Here is a 22,827-nt window from a genome sequence, read left to right as displayed (position 1 = left end):
CCACACTCCCCAGCCTGAGCTCGGGGGCTGTGGTTTCCCTCTGCACAAAGCATGGGAGGATCCTTGCTTCCTTTGGGGCACTGGGAAGCTTCCATGTTTGCAAAGAGCTGCTTTCCAAAGCTGCTGGGAAATCCCTGGAAGCGTTGGGCTCAGAGGACCATCCGTGCTCAGGACATTATGGGATAGCAGAGCTGCACAGAGAGCTGTGCTCCTATAGGGCAGGCCGGACTGGGGCTGCTGCTGCAGGAGCACTGAGCAGAGCCGTGCTGCTGAGCACACTGCAGCAGCATTTCGTGCCAAGTGTTGATGCACTGCACTCGGTATTGACTGGGGACCTTTTAGAAACATTCAGTATAACATAATAGACTAATTCATTAGCACCCCATGGGTCTAGTACTGTAGACGCCGAAGCACATGCGTTGCAAGCTAGGAAAACATTGCCTTAAGGAATGACAGATTAAAATATCTTTCCCATGATATAACTGTTATTTCAGGAAAGTGGCATTAATTGTGATTGCTTATCTATTAATTTATTATAATTCTTCTTTTCCCGCCTCCAGGCTGTACCTACACATGAAATGTACTCTAGGCTCAGCTGGGGCTGATTAATAGGAGGTTATCTGGGAAATGCTTAAAGCTGCCTGGAATAGATAATAGTAGCAGGGGTAATTAAAATGTCTTTTGCATTTGAAAAATAAATTTTGCAGTTTTTAAGGGTTAGTTTTGTCTGCCTCTTTCCTAAAGGCAGAGAGATAAATTGGATTTTCAGAATCACGCAACACTCAACAGTAGAGTAGACAATAGCATCCCGAGCGGGAACAAAAGCAGCAAGCTGGAAAGCCCAGACCAGAATGGCTCCTGGTGTTGGGAAGAAGTGGCCCATGGATAATGAGAGCAGAGCTCATCTCGTGCACAGGCCTTTCTGCAGAGCACACAGGATGGAGCTGTAATGGTGGTGGAGCTGCTGATGGTTCTGCTGGGTTGTTCAGCCCAGATCTGCCCACAGCCCTCCCCGCCATCCCACCCCTCACCCTGCAGCTCCCCAGTGGGGGACAGTTGGGGTTACAGAGCAGATACGTTACCAGAGTGGTGAAGATGAAGTGGTAGTACTCCGTCATCATTCCCATTGCCATGGCCTTGGGGAGAGGAGGGAAAGGCAGTTAGTGGGGGAAAGGAGGGAGTAAAACTCTTCTCCAAGGAGCAGTGATGCAGTGGCACAGGCTGCACAGGGAGTGGTGGGTCGCCGTCCCTGCAGGCGTTCAGAACTGTGGGGATGTGGCACCTGGGGACATGGTCAGTGGGCATGGTAGGGTTGGGTTGAGCTTGGATCTTGGGGATCGTGGGGGGCTTCTCCAAGCTCAGTGATTCTGTGATTCTCTGATTCCATAATCAGGAAACAGTCGTGGCTCTCCCTGCGGTGCTGACTGTGAGCGTGCTTTCTGCAGAAAAACACATGCAGGAGCACTTTAAAATCTCCACTGATGGGAAAGCAACTTCACGTCCCCCAGGAGATGTTTACTTCCCTTGTTTTCTGCTGAAATTACTAGGGCAGAATTTCGCTCCGAGGAAGGAAGTGACAGTTTGGAAAGAAGCAGGATGTCAAAAACCACGGGTAAAGGAAAGGATGGAGATCACAAGCCTTGAAGTTGTACCTCTGGGGTGCATCTTCACCCCGAGATTCTTGGGAATCTCTTTCGAGAGCCTTGTACCTGTGGGGCTCTCAGAGCTGCACACCTGGGTGCAGAAATAGATGTCTTTGAGGCCATGTGAAAGCAGAGGAGTAAATGGAGGGTTCAGGTGCAGGAGGTCGTGGTGGATGGCAGCTCTGTCCTGCTGCAGGCAGCCAGCCCTGCTCCTGCAGCACAAGCACAGCTGATGTCTGGGTTGGTGGGGAAATAAATCCGTGGTGAACCAGGGGTGGGAGCTGCAGGTGAGCCCCAGGATGGGATGGGAGCTCCATCAAAGTGAAGGCAGCACATCTATATACTGTGGAGAGCTGCAGCTGTTTGGAGACAGCTGCCAAGGGGAGCAGAGGGGCTGAGAAGCGAGAGAACAGGCATACAGCATTACGAAGTGACCGGAAATGGGCATAGCTGGAGAACACAGATAACGCCCATGAGCAGGCAGAGCTCTCCCACAAAGTCCTGCAGTGATTTGTTTGTCCAGGAAGGAAAGGAACGGAGTGGCCGCTGCTGCTGACAAAAGAGCAAACCCTGCTGACACACAGAAGGGCTCTGGAGAAGTTCCTTCCCTGCAGCCCCCCCCTCCTCCATCTTCCTCACTCTGCACTCGCAGCGACAAGCGGAGCAGATGGCACAATAAACTATAATAAACCACATGATAAGTGAACAGCACTGAGCACAGCCAGCATGCTAAAATAATAGGCAGGAGACAATGAGTCCCTTCTATTGCTTTCTTTAATAATCCCTCCTAGGCTTTCTGATTTCTCTTCATTTTGCATCAAGCAGGTTGCAGGAGAAGTCTCCTTCTCTGCTTGCTTTCCCAGCCCTTCAGGGCATCTATTTAATCTGTATGGCAGCTTCTTGCTGGGCTGATCTGAGCAACGCTCTTCCTGAAATGTTTCCCTCTGTCTGATGCTGACCCTGCCACGTAATGGCACTTGGGTGAGAGGAGCTGGGCCAGCAGCTGTGACAGAGGCAGGAGGCAGGGAAGGAGGGGGGGAGCCTGGTGACAGCAGATCATTGATATCTGGTTAGAGTGCAAGAACTGCACACAGTGCCTGCGAGGACACGGCTGCTGCAAGGAGTGGGGCTGAGACCTCAGCCGTGCCACTGTGGCATTTGTGCAGGATGGCCCAAAGGCTGCCTTAGGAGAGCTAGCATGGAATGTATGCATTGTACCTTCTGCTGTAGGCAGGACTGAGCCCAGGTCCACACCCCTCGTGTCCCACATCCCCCCGTGTCTCCATGTCCCCCCGTGTCCCCATGTCCCCCCGTGTCCCCAAAGTCCCCCCGCTCACCTGCCTGAGGATCTGGGCTGCCATCAGATGGCTGCAGTCGAAGATGATGCGGAACTCCCTGCCCCGCTTCATCTCCTTCAGCAGAGGCCGTGCATCGTCCGTGTCCAGCGGCAGCTGGCGGATCTTCAGGCGGATGTTGTACCGTGACGGGGCCATGATGAGCTCCTGCAGCCGGATGAGGCCTTCAGGCATTGCACAAAGACAAACCCAGAGCGTTACGGGATGGGCTGCCCTGCCCTGCAGGCGGGCATCAGAGTACGCTGTTTCCTTTTGGTAATAATAGGGATGCAGACAAGTCGTTCCTCCCTGCCCTGGATGCTAAAGGTCTATCAGAGTAAAGGGCAGAGCTGGGTCCTGGCGCTGGGTGGGAAGAGGGGAACAGGGCTGCTCCCAACCTCGGTCATCTCTGTTGTCAAACTGCTTTTTCTTAAGCAAATATGCCCTTGAGAAAGGACAGGCTGTGATAATTATCTACATGACAAATTAAAATCCGCGGTATTTATCATGTGCAACAGCAGAAGAAAAAAATGAAAACGCACTTAGATTTATGAATAGCGTGGTTCATAGCGGGCACTTAATCACAACTTGTAACCATCTCGCTGTCCTTAGAATTCGTTCCTGTTTTATGTGGAATGTACAAAGCTGTGCTGAATGCAGCTGAGCTGGAGCTATTGGTATCTCATGCTGCAAGAAGGAGTTCAGCAGATGCCTATCGCAGGCAGGAAAAGCAAAGCGAGTCCCCGTGCATAGTAGAAGTGCATTAGAATATGCCACGAAGGGAACATACTGTGACCCACATTTGCAAAACAGGAATGTCAAACTGTGTTCTCATCAGCCCTCCCCTAAAGAAACCATTTGGTTTAGTGGAATGAGGTTGGACAGGCTCTCCAATGTGTCTTTTGTTTCTGCTCTTTTTTTAATCTATAGCGCTGTGCAGCTCTTTGCTTTGTTTAACCATCAACAGCATTCTTTAAGTGAAAAACTTTGTCAGCTATTTTTTTACAGAATTAGCCAAAAAAACAACAAAAAAAAACTTTGCAGAACTGCCTTTGCTTTCAGCTGGGAAAGTGCATTCCCAATGGCAGCCGTGGAGCTGGGCCAGGCACTGCCCCGCAGCTCTGATCCCCCTCATCCCTCTGTCCCAGCCCTGGCTTCTATGTGCCCAAGGATGGAAAAGCTCTGGGATGGGACCCCAGGGTGTTCTGCACACTGTGAGATTTGGCTTCCAGAAGGGTTCCTGGGAGCACCTCCTAAATGGGACCCACAACAAGAAACCTCCCAGATTCCTCCTTTCAAAGCACCTCCTTCACCTACCTGTGCTGTCATCGTAAACCACAGTGGCTGACCTCCATTTCAAGTACTGCACCAGGTCCAGAATGGCATGGCTAAGGGAAGCATAGTCAGGATAAAGGTTGACGTAGAAAGTGTCCTTGTTATCCAACGGGTGGTGCTTCCACCGGAGCTGGATGTGTGGCACCTCCAGGGCATTGCAGATGGACTGCACGGCGTTGGTGCAGGAGCCTTGGGATGGTCCGAATATTGCTACGACGCCGAGAGCCAGCTGGTCACAGGCTGCAAGGGGTGAGAGGCCATCAGCAGAGCAAGGCAGCAGTGTGGGGTGGGGGCAGTGGGGGAACGGGCAGACTGAGCTGTGGAGGTGCCAAAGACATCACCCACCTGCAGCCAGGCCACCCAGCCACTGGGTGCCTCTTTGGCATCCTTTGTGCTGAGCCCCCCATGGGGTGTGCCTGGGGCTGACATCCCCTTGGAGCAGCTCATTTCCATTGATCTGAGCTGAATATGCTTCAGAGGGTAATTACCTCTTAATGGGAGTGTGGCTGGGGGCTGCCCGGTTAGCTTGCCATTAGGACTGTGTTGGGTATGAGCACAGAAATGATCAAAATTGCCCTGACAAATGCGTTTTCCCATCAATTTTAATAGAGTTTCTTTTCTGCCAAATAATGCTTCCCCGAGCTCCGCTGAAGCTTTCACTGAGAAATTAAAGCTGAACAACTGCATTTAGGGCTGGAGGCATTTTGGGGGGAAAAAAACACTGAAGTTTTTCACAGGAACAGATTATTTCTCTGTCGCCTCTGCTGCCTCCCTCCAAATCAAAGGGCAGCGTGGGGTTTTTTGACAGCTCTGCTTCATTGCAAGGCATTAGGAAAGCTGCCCTGAAAGAAAGGAAGCTGACGTTCTGCACCGGGGAGGTTTGAATTGCTGGGGATACAATGAAATAAACACAGCGTGGCCTACAGACCTGCGTGCAGGATGAGAAGCAAGCACTGAAAGCAGCTTTGTGGGGACAAAAGGAGCAGTTGCTGCCCTGTGTCAGTGCCTTGGAGGGTCGGCCCCGTGCAGCTGTGCACTGAGTCCATGGCAGAGGGGAATGCATTGCCTGCTCACCTTTCTTGGTGGCTTCAAAGCTGTCGTGGAAGTGTATCCTCTGGATGTCGTAGGTCAGCGTGGTGTTGGGCAGCAGCGTTCTGTTCCTGTTGATGATGTTGGCAGAAAATCGGAAGGCTTGCTCCTCTGCGCTCATCACCTGCGTGTTGGGGCCATCGGTGTACTCAAAGATCCCTCCTGGAACACAAAAGGAGCAGGATGGAGCCGTGGATGCTGTGCTTATGGTGGCACACAGCAAGGGCGAGAAGGCTCGGATGGAGCTGTGCCATCAGCGAGCTGACCAACAGCTCGTCCCAGAATCATAAAGTGGTTCTGCTCATTGGCAGGTGCTGCAGGGAAGCTTTTGGTGTCGGCTTTTCAGGGACAAATCTGATGCCTTGGAGTATGTGTATGAGGCAGGTGTGTGGCATGCTGTGGGAGCAGGGCCAGCCCTGGGGAGGGGCACACTGCTGGGCTGGGCTGCTGCTTCTCATGGCCTTTCAGTGCCCTTCCCGTCTTCCATCGTTCCTCGTGTTTGCTCATCCAAGTCCTTAATTCACACCAGCAGAGATCTGCCTATCCCACAGCACATCAGCTCAGTAATGCACATCTCGGATGCTGCTTCCTCGTGCTCAGGAGCTGTTTGTGCCATTACACCTCCCCATGGGCAGCGAGCTCATGTCGTGGCATTGCCTGGCTCCCCAGCTCCGGATTGCTACGTCTTGTCCTCAATTCCCTGCTGACAGCCAACCTAATGGAAGCAACTCGGGGTGGCTGTAAATTATGCACTTGTACATCATTGTAGGTACAGCCCTGCGCCCTTCGCAGAGCTGCGGAAAGGCTCACAAACCCTGCTCCATCTTATTAAAAAGTAAACCAAAATAATTAATGGATGAGCGAGATAAGCAAGTGCAACTGGTAACAGATGGGCTCTGGGTTTGTTAGTGGGAAGAAAATCTTCCTTTCCAATTTAAGGTGGACCTAAAGTATTTCATTACAGACATTGGAGTTGTTCACTGAATGTTTCCACTGGGAAAAAATATTTTAGGTCTCAGTAGTAACGTGGGCAATGGGGGGAAGAGTAAAGAAAAGATTCTGGAGACCCATTTCAATCCTATGGGATCTCCAAGCAGTCACTGTAGAATGCCCAGCAGTGTGGGCAGGAGCCCAGGATGGCTGTCCCAGAGCCCCATGCTCACTGGATCCTGCTGTAACCTCTGGCTATTGAGGGATGGATTCACCCCTATCAGCTGTACACACCGGTAGCTCATCCAAGTTTCACAGGGTAGGGAAGATTCTTGCTCAATATTACACCAGAAACAATAAACAGGAATGAAGTGAGCATGAGGTTCATCCTCTCTGTTCAAAGATTTACTGCCCAGAACATTGTAGCAGAAGATTTTTTTTGTTTTCCAGCATCATCCCGGAATGATAACTGGTTTCGTGTGACATCGATCACAGAGCAGCTGACACGAGCTTTCAGAGTTCCTTTGCAGCACGTCTTATTAGGGCACAATACAGAAGGTCTGCCTGTGTGGATTACTGCTGCTTGAGCCCAAATAAATTCCCATTCCAGACATCCAATTGGATATAATAGGTTTTTTGACAGAAACAAATTTTCCGTGCAACCACCCAATAGCTTGAATTTAGTACCAGGCAGTGGAAGAGGGCAGGAAGGAGCCATATATCTCTGACTGCACTGCCGGGTGCTGCAGACACCAGGACAGTGTGAAATCCATGTTTGCAGAGGTGCCAGCAGCAGGCACCACTGAGTGCTCAGCACCGAGGGATGCTGTGTGCTGCCTCTCTCCTGGCTCTGGGTCTCTCCTTCAGATATATTCATTGCAATCATTATTTAAAGAGCCTAATAACCGGCTTGGAGCAGCTGATTAATGCATAATCTTCATCATGATTACATAGCATAACTGGCATTAATTTGAAAAGGCAGCTAATTATGAAAATAATTGTTGCAGCTCTTCCATTTGAACGAAGTGGAGATGATTTGTGGGATGGCATCAGCTTGCAGATTGTGGGGAGGATTGGGACCCCCTGTACCCCTCGGTGCAACGTGCTGCAGGGCTCCAGCAAGCAGCCTTCCACTGAGCAGCACAGGGAAGTCAGCACAAGGTCTGAAAACTGAGCATTTACCCTCAGAATGAACATGAAGCAGCCATTCCATGGGCACACCAGAATTCCCATTGGTGTTGAGAGCAGAGGGAGCTCGGAGGGGCTGTCAGCTCCGCAGGGTGCAATGGCTGCAGGGGGATAGGAGCTGTGCTGTGCCCCTCTTGGGTGGAACACGGAGAGCAAACAGGCTGTCACAAGCCAACAGCAGAGCAGCTTCCACTTTTATATACTTGTAAAGCAGTTTTATCAGAGATAGTAAAAGTAAAAGCTCTCTGGTGTGGCCGCTTCTCATTCAAGCACTTCTGTCTCCGTCCGGGTGTTGCTGAAGTTATTTCCAGCACTGGGGAGATCAGTGGCTGCTGCTCCCTGATGTGGGGCTGGCTGGCAGCACCCAGAGCTGCTGTGCAGTGTCCTGCAGATGTTCAGAGGGCATTCGCTGCACAGTACACCCAGGAAGGGACCTTGCTGTTTCCTTGCCCAGGCAATGACACACAGGTCCACCTTGCAATGCTATGAGCTGCTCAGCTCACACTGAGGTTCAAACTGTGTTTGTTTGCATATATATATATATATTTTTCCCCAAAAAACCTTGTTTTTGTCCCACGTTTGGTATGATGGGAACTAGATCTGGGAACCAGCCCATGGGAGATGCCTCAGTGCAGAGTGCAGAGTGCTGCTGGATGCTCTCCATCATCAGCACTAACTGTTAGCAGTTGGTGGTAGAGCAGAGTGCTGGATGGGATGATCAGGGTGGGGGTGGGTTGCAGTGTTGGGTTGTTGGGTGAGCTCCATGCACTGCAACTCTGTGCTTTTCTGCAGTATGTGGGGAAGGCACAGGGAGAAACTCTGAGTCATCAGATCCCAGCAGTGGATGGGATTCTGACTTCTTGGAGTTCAGGTATCAATCACCAGGCAGGTTAAGTAAATGTTTGTCTTTTCCCTTTAGAGTAGGCTAATTGCTCTCCAGAGAATGTCAATCAGCAAATGAGAAAGCACACTAATTAGGATCTGCTTCGTGTCTTATCATTTTGTGTTACTCGATCTGACTGGATGGCCACTGACATTGCTGCTGAGGTGGGAATTGAGCAGCAATTCATAACGAGAACCCAAAGCAAAAGGCTGAACCTGTGCCTGGGATGTGGAGCTCTGGGAAGGGCTGTGCACAGCTGAGCCCAAACCTGTGCACTGCTGCCCCATCCCAACTAGGGATGGTGGGAATCCAGAGCTGTGCCAGGAAAGCAGAGCTGTGTCCAGGCTCCATCCTCTGCTTCGCCCTTTGGTTGCAATCAGAGCTGCTTCCAGCTTTGCAGAAAGCCGGGTCAGGAAAGTCAGAGTGGTTCAGGTTATCACTTTCTCCTCCCTCCCCCTTTTTAACAAAACAAACAGCTCCATCCTCAGCAAGAACTTCCTTCAGCGCTCGGTGCGTGGTGCGATCTCGTCTTCTACTCCGCACAAAATCACAGAGTTATTTAGCTCTGAAGAACAACCATTCCGATAGCACTTCTCTCTCCCCCGCTGACAGTGTTGTTAACACATTTAGACAGCTTTCTGACAGCCTTTCCGTGTGACATCCTGGCAGAAGTGCTTGGTTTGAAATCGCTCTCGCTGGGTGCAGCACGAGAGCTGCTGCCTCCCCTCTCCTTGCGCCTTGGTCCGGCACTTTATCCTCTACTGCTGAACCCTGTTTGGGGATGGTGTGAGCACAAGGCTGAGCTTTGCACATCTCCTGCCTGTGCATCCACCAGGGGAGGTTTGGCACTTTGCTTCCACTGCTGGGAGTGGTGCAGTCAGGGAACGGCACTGCCTTGCTTTGTGTGTTCCCAAGGCTGTGTCTGAACCCTCAGGGAGAAATGGGAAAACACCAGTGGGAAGTGAAGGGAGTTCCCTGAGTTGTGCACTGAGTATGGAGTGAACACTGCCCAGTCATAGAATCACAGAATCATTCAGGCTGGAGAAGCCCTCTCAGACCCCCAAGTCCAACACCCTGCTCCCCCCCCACCCTCATGCCCATACGTTTCTCATTGCCATCTCTTTCCAGTTCTGAACACCTCCATGGATGGTGATCCCAGCACTCCCAGCACAGCCTGTGCCAATGCATCACCACTTGCAGAAGGAACTTCTCCTACTATCCAACCTGACTCTCCCCTGGTGCAGCTGGAGGCCACTACCAGGATTGCCCACTCAGCACATGGCTGCTGCAATAGTACCAAATGTGATGGAGGCAACAGAATGCAAAGGCAATATCACTGCAGAGAAAAAAAAAGAGCAACAACTACTTATTTCCCCCCCTAAATTTTTCTATGTTTCCTAAGGAGTTGCTACCACAGAACACGCCAACCCTAGACACAGCTTCCCTTGGTCTGGGCACTCTGTGCCCCCCTGGTGAGGGACCTGGGGGTGACGTCAGCATCAGAGCAACCCCCAGTGTGCAGCACGGGGATAGAGAAGTATTTGCTGAGTAATGCCAAGGAGATGAATTCGAGCAGAAAATGAAATCTGTCCTGTAAGGAGGGATTTCCTCCTGCCAGGGCAGCACGCCCAGCTCGGCGCCGAGCCGCACAGTGCAGCTCCCAGCAGACGGCATCTCCTTCTTTCTTCATTCTGATATTAAATATGCAAAATCTTATTTCATTTGCACTGTATTAGGTACTCCATGTCACGAGGGGTGACATCCTTCTCCTATGGATAAGCCGTTTAACGGATGAGCAGTCAAGTGGCAAAGAAATACATTATTAATGTTTCTGGTTAAATTAACTGATTAAGAGCACTGTAGCTAAAATGTATGTATCAGCACTTTAGCCTCACTAAATGAGAAATTAATGGAATTTGGCGGCTCGTTCTGTAACGAGGAGTAGATTGGGGCGGGCTGAGGGGCTGTGCCCAACGGGACGCCTGCAGGGAGCTGCAGGGATGTGTCTGGCTCTGTGCTCCCACTGCTGGGTTGCGATAGGGGGATAGAAGGGGTGGGGGCTGCTGGTGCAGCGGGGCAACGTGGGGACACTGAGGGTCAGGGTGGGGGCTGCTGCAGCTCCTGGCGCTGCTCCTCGTTTGCACGGGGTGAGCTGTGTGCCCTCGCAGCAGCCACGGCCAAGAGCGGATCAAAGCGCCGAGAGGAGATCAAAGGCCTTCTGCAGTGCTACAGCAGAAAGGAATTAAGTGAGCAACAGATTTCCTAATGATATTTACATTTCTCATTTGCATAGGACGTGATCAACATGAAACGGGCTTTTTCGTTTCGTTTTGTTTTCTTTTTTTAAGCAGGCTCAATTAATTAATCTTTAAAAGCATCATCATGGTCTCCTAGGAGTAGATTCCATCAAGGTAAGGGCAATGGAAATGCCAGGAAGAGTCAGGTTTACCCAGTGCACAGTGTGGCACAGCAGTGCTGGGTACAGGAGGGAGCAACTCTGGGTGCAGGGGACAGCACAGCTGGGTGCATGGGATAGCAGAGCTGAATGCATGGGATAGCAGAGCTGAATGCATGGGGTAACAGAACTGAATGCATGGGATAGCAGTGCTGAATGCATGGGATAGCAGTGCTGAATGCATGGGGTAACAGAACTGAATGCATGGGATAGCAGTGCTGAATGCATGGGGTAACAGAGCTGAATGCATGGGATAACAGAACTGAATGCATGGGATAGCAAAGCTGAATGCATGAGGTAACAGAACTGAATGCATGGGATAGCAGTGCTGAATGCATGGGATAACAGAGCTGAATGCATGGGATAGCAGAGCTGGCTGCATGGGGTAACAGAGCTGAATGCATGAGGTAACAGAACTGAATGCATGGGATAGCAGTGCTGAATGCATGGGGTAACAGAGCTGAATGCATGGGATAGCAGAGCTGAATGCATGAGGTAACAGAACTGAATGCATGGGATAGCAGAGCTGGGTGCAGGTGGGAGCAGAGCTGGGAGCAGATGGGATAGCAGAGCTGGGTGTAAGGGACAGAAGTGTGTGGATCTGGATCTGTTTTTGCTGAGGTTGCCACCAATACAGAACTCAGCCACAGTGTTTCCGTGCACCGTGCCCTGCCACACTGTCACTGCTCTGCTCCCCAAACCTTTTTGGGGCTATGTATGCTCAGCAGCTGTCCTGGCAGCACTGCCTGGAAGTGGGAGTGGGACATAGAGGTGTCCCACATTGGAATGAAGTCTGAAATGAAACCTCAAACCCAATTAAAATCAGAGTTCCCGCATGTTAATTAAATTCCTCTTCAATATTCATTGCGAGGCCCCAGCTAATAAGTGTTAAAATCCACCTGGCATGCAGCATTGCAATATTAGGCTTAAGGAATCGAAATTAAATCCTACACTTCATTCACAATGTAACCAAATAGTGGCAGTCAATTGTTTCCCATTCTCCTGTGGATGCGTCCAAAAACGGCGAGATGAGGAGCGGAATAGCAAACGCGGTTCTGCAAATATTATGACATATTGTTTGTCATCTGCCCTAAATATTTAACAGTTCGGTTTTGCAAGATTGTTGTGCCACCTGCTGAGAATTTGCTCCTGATAGATACGGAGTTTGATTGGCAAACAGAGTTCTGTTTCGGAGCTGAAAATCCCAAACCCATAGTGGGGTCCTCCTGGTTGGTGTCCTGTCCATTCCTCCCCACTCTTTGTAATAGAAAGCATTGAGAGAGGGGAAAAAAAAGCACAGAATTCTCTGGAAAGATGGTTTCTGCTGCATCCCTCTGCCCTCTGCCCAAACTCCTCTGCAGGGAAAGAGATGAAAGCTCTGTAATAGATTTCATTTCCCCATCACTCACTCTTTGCTCACAAACCACACATGGAGCAGAGGGATGCACCTGGAGCTGCAGGAGAACTTGAGTGTCCCATAAGCATTCAGAATGGGCCAAAAAAAGCCCCTTCCATCTGATGGAGGAGAACAAAGCACGTGACAGAGCCCAGGAGCTGTCTGTGCCCCCTGCAATGGGGGGGGCTGCAGGGATCTGACTGCCACAGGGGCAGAGCTGAGCGCAGCCTGAGCTGTGTGCTAATGAAGCTGCGTGTTCATTAATATCACTGAGCCAACCGAGCAGATCGCAAATTGAAGCAGGTAAATTATGAGTTTGATAGCTTGGAAAAGGGGAAACTTCAAGAATGCTTCATTTGTAAAGAGGGTGGAAGAGGAAAACTTTATTAAAGGATTCCTAGGCAGTGCAAAAGGAGCGTTGTTGTTGAGGGCTCCCAGCTTTACCATGAGCAGCAGTGGGTGAGCTGCTCTGAGCTGACCCCAGAGCCTGGGGGCTGTGTGGGCACTCGGTGGTGTGTTGCTGCACAGTGTTTTCCCAGGGATGGCATTGATCCACGCAGAACTAATTAATGAGATGCAATGCGCTCATTGTAATGAGCGTGGTAAGGAGCACGCTGCTGCAGGGGGCCGGGGTTACTGGGGTGGAGGGCCATGCACTGAGTTACAGGTGCTGTGGTGGGCAGGGGTCTGCAGTGCCCACCTGGAGCCTGCACTGCTGTGTGGCTGCAGCTCTGTGGGGAACACACAGGGTCAGATATTGCAGGTGTGGCAGTGAGAGGAGAGCTGCCTTGGCATGGGAAATGACCACCTGCTGCTTTTCCCAAAGTGGCTTTTTTCAGCAATTCCCTTCCTTTTAGGAGAATCGGTAATTTCCTGTGTGCTATTTGTTGGGCACGAGGGGTAAGCAGGGAGTGATGAGCTGAGAATGGCGTGAGTTCAATGGAAAAGAGGATTGCTGGGAGTTGGGTGAACTCGGGAGGAAGGGCTGCATGTGGGTGGGAGGTGCAGAGGGAGCGTGGGGTGCAGCAAGCTGAATGTGGCTTCAATTAAACAGCATTCAAGGGAGAGAAGCAGGAAAGCTGGGAGTGAAGGCTGCCTGCTGCCCACCCCATCCATGTGCAGTGCCCAAGAGCCTTCTCCTCCCCATGGTGTCTGCAGTGAGTGGTGGGCAGCGTGGGAAGCTCACAAGGTTGGGCAAAACACTCCTCCTCCTGCACGTGGAACTGAGCCCAGAGACCTGAACCCTTCTTATCTCTTCATTGCAAAACCCAAACGGTGCCTTCGGTCCCATAGTGCAGAGCAAGAGAGAGATGAATCAGAGCGGTCCACGTGAAAGCAAATTTGGAGAGAGACGGTTCTGTTGTCGCACAGAGCATCTTCATTCTTGACGCGTGCAATATATTTAAAGGCTGTTTGGAAAAGGTGCTTCTGGCACCTCCCAGCCCAGCACTACGTGGGAAAGCACAGCAGACAGAAGGCTCCTCCTGCGGGTGCCCCCTCAGCCCCCGCTTCCCATGCAGGGAGGGGTGGGCAGGGATGCGGTTCCCTCTCAGGCAGCAGCTCACAGGAAGCACGATGTGAATTATTTTGCTTCTTAAATGCTGTTTGTGGAAATACTTCAAGGCCTGACCTCAATCTCATCTCACCAGACAATGAGTCGGAATAACCCCACCGCTCAGCGTTTCGCTGGGCTTTGTTCTATAAAGAGAATGCTGTGGCTTTATAGTTTAAAGAGACAAAATGACAGCAGCTATCGACGGCAAGGAGGGGAAGGAGTGGGTTTGAAATCTGTTTGCAGGTGGTAGAATCGTGACTCAGAAGGATGGGTCTTTGCTCAGGATCACAGAACTGAGCCCGGCTCGGCGCGGTCCTTATGAGCTCTGCTGCTGTCCCCATGGCAGCACTGGGCAGTGCAGTTGCTTGGGGCCATCCCCCCCCATCTGTCCTTTCAAAAGAAAGGAAACTGCTGTTATGTGCTGTCCTGGTGGGCTGCAGAGCGAATGGAGCAAGCAGCACAAAGCTGCACGGTGCAGCCTGGCAATGCTGGGCCACCAGGAAAGCACTCGGAAATTCGCAGGGAGGAAAAGGTCTCAGGTTCACTCTGCAGGAACCCTGGGTTTGTGCTGCCTTTGAGCTCCCGTGAGCTGTTTTAGACACTGAAAACTCTCAGCTGATGAAAGATATTCCCAGGGTGGAAATCTGTGCCAGTTGTCAGCCAGCATCTCACTCCTTTCCGTGCATTAACTGCCAGCAGCAACTAAAAATCCAACTGGCACCCATGCGCCCACCAGCCCTGTGTGCTGTGGGACTGCTCCACCTGGGTTCCATCCAGAGCATCATCACCTGCAGCACAGCAGAGCACAGCTGGGGCTGAGCACTGTGCTGGCTCCCCGGGGCCACAGCACCAGGTAGAGCACGACAGGCTCTCAGCTGTAATTGCTTTTCTCAGGTGGAATAGTAATGGGAGCGGGGAATCAAACCGTTGCTGTGTTAGCACTTCAGCAGCTGGGGGATCACTTATTGCTCCTAAAATGCAGCTGGGGATGGGGCAAAGGGCTGAGCTGGGGGTGCTCGGCTGCTGCTCACAACCACTTTTATATAACAGATTCTGCTGGTTTGTTGCCCCTGAGCAGCATGGAGGTGAGCAAGGAAGGAGAAGCGGTGCTTGATATTGAGCTCCCAGTTTCAGGCAGGCACTGAAAGCATTAAGCAAAGGGTAAGAAGGGGAATTATTGGCCTGACTGGCAAAGCAGAGCCCTGTGGTACTGAGATTTTTGCAGCTTTTCTCTCCAATGACGTTTTCAAATGCTTGCGTGTCCTTCCAGGTGTGTGAGCTCAGACAGCAGCTGCTTTGCGAGCACAACCAGGGAGCTGGAAGGCAGCAGGGCAGCCGGGGAAGTGGCTGTGCTTATAGCTGAGAGCTATAGCAAATGCATCAGAACTTCTGGAGCTTAGTCCCAGGCAAAGAGCCAAACTCTCAGATGGTACAGAAGAGCACAGGGCAGCAGAGATCAGAATTCCATGTGCCTTCCTGCTCTGCAGGAACAGCCTGTCTTTTGGGGACACACATAGAATCAATGAGGTCAGAAAAGCCCTCTCAGCCCCCCCCCAGCTCCAATCCCAGCTCACCCCTTCTATGCCCACTGACCATTGCCACATCCCTGTGGTTCTGAGCACCTCTGGGGATGGTGAGCCACCACTCCCTGGGCAGCGTGTGCCAATTCATCACCACTCTGAGAAGGAATTTCTCCTGCTAGCCAACCTGATATTGATATTATCTAGAAGCATGAGCTGAAGCACGGGTAAAGCATTACTAATAGAGGTGGTAGGAGAAGCCATGTATACTTTCTTAGTCAAAACTTGCCCTTTCACTGGATGCAATGATTCAATGCTACTGTTGGCTTTTTACACCAGTTCTGCTGCTGCTGGCTTCAGGCTTTGTGCATCCATCCCCCCCATCCATGTCCCCTTCACTGCCATCTCCCAGCTCACCCTTCCATGCTCACCTCACACACTTCTGATAGCCGTAATCCTCCTCTATATTGTAGTAATTAAGTGTGTGCTTCCCCAAAAACGTGAGTCAATTTGGGTGCACTCAAGCTTGTGAGCTCAGCGTTTTGAATTTGGGAGGCTCTTCCTAAAGCGTTCACACTGAGCTAACACATTTTTGTTAATGCTTTCAAACGGAGATGAAAATAATGCATTATTTCAGAGACAGAAGGCTTCACGAAACCCCAAATCCTGCTGGTTCAGCCCCTGCTCCTGCTTTGTGTAACTGAGCCTTAATGCAGTAATGACACTGCAATACACTCCGGGAGGAGTGTGGAAGCCCTGATGGGATTAACACGCTGTGCTCTTCATTCTAGCTGAGTTCTCTGAGCCCATGGGATCCTGTCTGAGCTGCATGCTGTGCAGCTGAATCAAATGTCCGGGTCTGAGGCATTTGGGCTCCCTGTTTTGTCTCACTTAAGCAAGTTCATTTCTTCCTGCATTTCTTTTTCTAATGCAAACTCTCAGAGCAGGCAGGGTCTGCAGTCCAAAGCCCTGGAAGGAGGTTGTTGTGAGGCGGGGGTCAGCCTCTGCTCCTGGATTGCAGCAATAGAATGAAAGGGGATGACTGTAAGTCGTGCCAGGAGTGGGTCAGGTTGGATATTAGGAAATGTTGCTTTTCAGAAGAGCAATGATGCAGTGGCACAGCTGCCCAGGGACTGGTGGGGGTGTTCAGGGCTGTGGCACTTGGGAGCTTGGTCAGTGGGTGGGGGGGGGGGATGGGCTGTGGTTGTGCTGGGGGATCTTGGTGGGCTTTTCCAGCCTCAGTGATTCTGTGGTCCTCTCAGTGCTCACTCAGCACCAGTGGAAACATCACAGCCTTTTCCACGAGGAGGGAAGAAAGCCCATTTTTCTCAGCTGTGCTGAATTATTCTGTGAGCGGTGTCACACACCAATAGCTGATGCTGCTCCTGCTCTGGTTACAGAGCTGTGCCAGAAGCAGTGCTGGAAACAAGGGGGCCAATTAGCTCCTGGGGCTCCCCTGCCACCTTTGAAGTGTGCGCTGAGATATTTTGTGTAAGCAGGCTGATGTAACAGCAGAGAATGAGGCTTCTTCAGTGTGTGGCAGCAAGGTGTTTCCTTAAACAAACACCACCAGGGTGTGCAGAGGGGTCTGCAGGCAGCTCAGCTCCCAGGAGGGACCACACCAACCATGAGGGCATCTGGGGAACTGGCTTCACCACTGGGCTGCATGATGTTGGTACCCAGATCAGCTGTGGCTCTGATTGCTCCTCATTGGTTCAAACATTGCTGAGTGGCGCAGGCTTCTGGCTGTTCCTGTAGGGCGTTGCGGTGGCTGTAACCATTGATTAATGACCACCAGCTGGCTTGAAGGTCACCCTTATGTTCTCCTTGAGGGTATGAAAATAAACCCTCAGATGTCCTTTCCACGAGGTGCTGTGCAGAGTGCCCAGGGCCAGAGCTGTAAAAGCACTGCAATATCGCAGAGCAGTGCCTGGTTGTGGGCATCTCAAAGAGAGGAAGTGGGAATGGGGCACAGGAGGGCCAGGGTGCATCCTGGGGAGGTGCTGAGAGCACCGTGCTGTGAGGAGGAGCTGGATGAAATTCAGCTGTAAAATAATGGGGAAAAAGGGCTGTCTGTGTAACCAGGGAGCTGCTAAAGCAACACACCGAAAGGGAAATATAAAGCTCGGAAATTGGGTAATAAATCTCTGCCCTCATCAGAGAAGAGACAGTTCTATTGGGAAATAACCTTCTAAAACACAACAAAGTGGGATTTACGGTCCAATTAAAAATGCGCAAATAGGAGAAAGACAACGCTGGATCCTTTTCTTCACTTTAGGAAGAATGCTGGAGGATCTGCTGCCACAGCCCAAACGTGGCTGAAAAACCAAATGCAAGAGCCTACGGCTCAATGACAACAGATTGCCACCATAAAGCAGGGCTGAGAACGGACTGATCCCCAAAGAACACAGCATGGGAGGCTGCGAGCTGAGCGTGGCACTGTGGGGCTGTGCAGGAGGGGTCCCACAGCAGTGTTGAGAGGCCCTGAAGTGCTTCAGTGGGGAAAGAGGGGAAACATGTGGCTGTGGGGCTTTGCACGGAGCTGCTGTCAGGAATGCTCTTGAAAACTCAGCGCAGCTTCTGCATGAGCAACAAGCGCGGCTTTGGCCACACAGACCATCTGGAGCTCCCTGCGGGGATTCAATAAACTCCTTCAAATTGCTTCAGACGTTTCCCACTCTCTCCACTCATTTTATGTGCAGAGTTCAGCAAGGCACCGTTTCCTGCTCGAGCACCACTTGTCGCTTACATTCGGGTCGTTTTGCTTCTCCCTGCCAACGCCGACTGCAGCGGATCTCAGCACCCTGCCTTGGTCACACTGCACCCTGCGTGCCACAGGGCTGTCCCAGCACTGCTGGGAGCACTGAGGTCATGCAGCAGGGAAGCAGCTCAGCTGCCTTTCCCACAAGACTGCATTTTGCTGCGTGCTCCTTGTGCTGCCCGCAGCCATCGCCGCCTTCCCCCCATCGGCTGCTCGTCGGGAGGCAGGGCACGGCGACCGCAGTGAATGATGATATAAAAATAAGCATCAGGCTGATTATTGGCTTTGTCTGCGTTTTGCAACCAGATGCTCCATTGTCTGTTGAGCCTGTTCTCCAAATCCGCAGACATGTACGTGGTATTTCAGATCCGCAGACACTCTCTTGTATCTTAATTTTTCAAGTGTACCCTTGAAGCTGCCCTAACAGATGCACCCTGCGTGCTGCCTGCTGGTTCTTCTCCTGCAGCACCGTGCAGTCAGCAGCAACCTGAGCCTGCAGGAGCTTTGTTTTCCACCCCTGCCAGAAAAGAACATCCACCCTACCTCCATGCAAAGCAAACAGGAACGTGTCTCACAGCCCTCCTGCTGGTTCTCAGGGATTCATCTCAAGGAGGGAGAAACTTCACCGCGCTGTGGCTGGCCCTGGTTCAGCTGCATGGGGCTCTGAGCCCCTGATGGAGCTGTGGGTGTCCCCATCCACTGCAGGGCACTTGGATCAGATGGTTTTTAAAGATACGTTTTGCGTGTGTCAGGCTAACTAGGAAGGGAATGGAAAGTGGAAGAGGAATAGCGCGTGCCTGAGCTGGGAGCAGCACCGCCTGCACCGATGGTGCCAAATTCATTCTGCTCCCATAATAATAACACAGCAAAGTTTCCAAGTGCCGCAGTGATAGACATCTCTTCCCTGAGCTCTTCAAAGGAGAAAGCTCCTTTGGTCATCCCTCGCTGAGGTCACGTAGGCTACAGCACTACAACGCACCTCGGCTTTCAACAGCGTTTGCAATTAACACCGACATCTAATGAAAATAGCATCACGGCTATTCTGCTGCCAGTGGACTTAGAGGATGCAAACATCACATGCAGCATCTTGAGAAAGTCAGCAGGAAGGGCCTCTCGTGTCTTTTGCTTTTCTCAGGAACATGGAGACGTGGCACAGGGGTACGTGGTTGGTGGGTTTTGCTTGGGTAGGTTGGGGCTGGACTTGCGCCTGCTGCTCCTTTTTTATCCACATTGGTGCGTTCTGATGTTGGCATTTATTATTAATTATTTGAAACCGTGCTGTAGACATTCAGTTGGGCACATTGTCAGACAAGGTCACAGCCTGCAGAGCCTTGGATCTATTATGGGAGCATCAGGCAGCAAGCGAGGCTGCAGGGCAGGGCAGGGCAGGTGGGCTCTGCAGGAACACGGGGTTGCATTGACTGTGTTCCAAGGGGGCCTTGGGAGCCCGGCTGATGTGTCACCTTGTGCCAGGCATTGCCATGCCCATGGGAGCAGCCCTCCCAGTGCTGCTGCACTGATGGTGGCAAAGTCCAGTGCTCTGCAGACACAGTTTTGCATGGCCCCTCCAGCTGGCACTCCTCCATTCTGACAAAGCAAGCAGATAAAAGGAAGAAGAAAGATTTTTCATACAAAGCAGGTTCTGGGTGCTCCCCAGGTCCATTGCTGGTTGTCTGCAGTTGCAGCGTGCAGGAGCGCTCAAGGCAGGTCCCAGACCCCCCTGTACCTCCCTGCCCCACACCTGGGGAGCAGCTGAAGGTGGCAATGTGCTCACCCAGCACAGCTCAGTAAATGCAGCTGTCTGCAAAGCGACGGGGCGTGAAATCTGTTCTTACAGGTGTGCCATAAAAAGGGACAGAGCACACGAGTACGGGTCAGGTGGCAGCAGAAGGGCTCTTTGCACATCTTTCTTAATGGAACGCTTTGTGGGGAGAGGGCTCTTTTCAATTAATCTGTATTGATGGACAACAGTGCCTGCGTGCACTTCCTGCTTTCGTTTGGGGAAGATGCTGGCTGTGGGTGCCAGGTACCAGCAGATCGTTGCATGGTGCTGAGCAGGAGAACAGCACTGAGTGCTGCATGGCCAACACTGAGCTTCTGCACTGGAAAACAATGCCAGTGCAACAGGGGCTGGAGCTGGAAAGCAGTGTATTATATTTGTGCCCTAGGAGAGCAAGCAGAGAAGAGGAACTGTTGTTATTAAGTGTCCCTATAGAATGGACTGCCTGAGAGTGAATGCACGCGGGTGATTCAATTGGAAGTAATGCTTTCAAAGCCAGGATGCATCTGTTCCCACTGACCTTAATGAAATTATTTAGCACCCCACTATTATACTGCTTCAAGAAATAAGATTCGCTGCCTGATAAATATGAGGGAAGAAATTGATCCAGGCAGAGGAAATATGGATGGAGCAGCAATAGGAAGCAGAGCTGCTGTGCCACACCGGCGCATTGCATCCAAACACCTTTTTACAGCAGCAGCACGGAGTGCTTTAAAACATGCTGAGCTGTGTTTTATCCCCAGTTAGCAGGGATGGCACATGGTTTTTCATGTGAAGAAAATATGTTCTATTCTGCATATTGCTTCTGCAGTTTGCAGCTGCCCCGCGTTCATCTCATGCTGTCCCACTGATGGATTGGCTCGTGCTGGGATGTCACCTATTCCCACCTGCCTTGCTGACCATGAGCATTTTACCAAGATCTATTCAGCATTTCACACGCATTTTCTACTTTGCCAAACTTCTGATTTATCTTTATTGTTACCGATTCCATTTTTTTCCCCCCATTTCTTTATGCTTTTGGTGCTGAATTTTTTTTTCTCTGTTTCTTTAATTTTATTACTGGCTTCGGTTCAGCAATAAAGCGGGATGGGCTGCGGGCCAAAGCTGTCTTCCTTCTGTGATTTGCCAAAGAAAATGTATTTCCATAGCTGAGTAAATTCTCAGAACCCCCACATTTCTTGCACCGTTCGCCTTCTACATCTTCCCAAAGATTTTGGGCAAAAGGCATCTTGCTTTTGGAGCTCCAGGCTCTGCCACCTGCTGCTGGGCAGCTTTACTCTTACCCAGACAAGAACGGAGCCAGGGCAGCCCACAAACCCCATGCACAGCTCCTCATGCAGCTCTCCCTGCTGTCTGTGTGCTGCAGGAAGCTCAGCAGCAGCCACGGCGCAGGGATTTAAGAGGAGCGGTCACGGGGTCCCAGCACACCTGGCTCCATTTTCCTGCTCTCTCTGTTCTGAGCAGTGCAGCAGTTCCTGGAATCTCAGGCACAGGCTGAGATTGCGGTGTTTTTAAGCCGTAATGAAAAAGGTAATTTTCCCAGGCTCCCTGCAATCTCCGTCATTGGGAAGGCATTTTGTGCAATTTTCGGTACTGGCTGTAATCTTCTACCCAGAGATGATAGCATGCTGCTGGGGGCCTTTGAACCCCATAGAGCCTTGGGCTCCAGAGTAGGGGAATAACTAAGTGTGGTTGTGGTAATGCCAGCCCTGCTCTGTGCACACTGCGCCGAGCAGACATGAGAAGGGTGGGTGTGCATGAGATGGGAAGCACAAAGAATGAACCCTCCGAACGTCTTTGAGATCTTTGGTCAGGATTTGGGAACACTTTCTTCTCCAAAAGAGCTGTGATGCATGAGCTGCCCCAGGAGTGATGGGTCACCGTCCCTGCAGGCGTTCAGAACTACTGGGGACATGGTCAGTGGGTATGGGGAGGCTGCCTGGGGTTGGACTCATCTGCAGCCATCCATAGAAGCTCGGTGCTCACTGATGCCTTAGGGCTGGGGATGTGTACGTGCAGGCAGTAGGATGCAAACAGGCTGTAGTGCTCAGTCGGGTGATGTTATGGATTTGAAGGAAAACAGAAAGGAAAATGTCAAAGCTGTTAAGCTTTGGAGAGCTCTCAGCAGTGTGTGGGCAGTGGGGACGCCGGGAGGTTGGTTAAAAATAGGAGCCAGAGGGAAGTGGCTCTCACAACGGTGACGTCGGTGCTGGTGCCCTGCTGGAGCACTTTCACTGCTTTTTATTAATCACAAAAGAAGGAAAAAAAAGCTACCAGAAAGAAGCATGGGCCACTCGAGGAGCAGGGCTTGAAGCTCAGCTCCGTCACCTGGTGTGGGCCTGGATTGCATCTGGGTCAGTGCTCAGAGCCAGAGCAAAGCACTGGGGGGGGTCTGCAGGGGCACAGGGCAGTGCTGCAAGGCTGGAGCTCTTCCCAAAGCCATTCCTCACGTGAGGGCACTGCAGATACCTCTGCCAAGTGGCACTTTACACCTCTTTTGCATCTCTGGAGTGCAGATCCCCACTTCAGCACAAAGCAGAACTGCAAAGAGCAGGAGGAACGATGGATGCTGGCAGGGCTGTGAGGAGCTCTGAGTGCTGAAGTGCTGTGGCTGTTTGTGCTGTGAGGGCACTGTGCTCTTAAGGAATGAGGAGAGGAGGTGCTGCACTGGGATTTAGCATGCTGTTCCAGATCAGGTCGTTCCTCGCTGCGTGTAAACTGTGCTCAACAATAAGGTGTGCATGTGATTGTGCCATTTCTGGTATCTGTTCACACGTAGACCTTTGTGTTGAACTACACTGAGTGGAGGACAGCACTGTGAGGCAGCACTATGGCCGTGGTTAAAAGGCATCACACAGAGCAGGTTGGTGCCTGCAGCCTCCTGGGGAGGGATGGGGCTGGGAGCAGTGGGTGCAGGATCCTGCCCTTGCTTCTTCCCCACCCTGACCAGCAATCCAC

General features: G+C 51.5%; 1 protein-coding gene across 1 annotated transcript in view; it reads right to left on the bottom strand.

Moving 5' to 3' along the window:
• Positions 1-22,827, bottom strand: part of GRIK3 (glutamate ionotropic receptor kainate type subunit 3) — a 69,824-nt gene that overhangs the window by 27,366 nt on the left and 19,631 nt on the right. The window contains exons 2-5 of the mRNA XM_048968874.1: positions 5,387-5,563; positions 4,295-4,552; positions 2,981-3,162; positions 1,083-1,136 (exon numbers count right to left, since the gene is read on the bottom strand). Coding sequence (XP_048824831.1) covers positions 1,083-1,136; positions 2,981-3,162; positions 4,295-4,552; positions 5,387-5,563 — 671 coding nt within the window. The remainder of the gene's footprint in view (positions 1-1,082; positions 1,137-2,980; positions 3,163-4,294; positions 4,553-5,386; positions 5,564-22,827) is intronic.

Source organism: Lagopus muta, chromosome 23 (assembly GCF_023343835.1).
Source record: "Lagopus muta isolate bLagMut1 chromosome 23, bLagMut1 primary, whole genome shotgun sequence".
Lineage (NCBI taxonomy): Eukaryota > Metazoa > Chordata > Aves > Galliformes > Phasianidae > Lagopus > Lagopus muta.
Note: the sequence above shows the minus strand (reverse complement) of the source record. Positions and strands in the feature narration are given on the sequence as shown.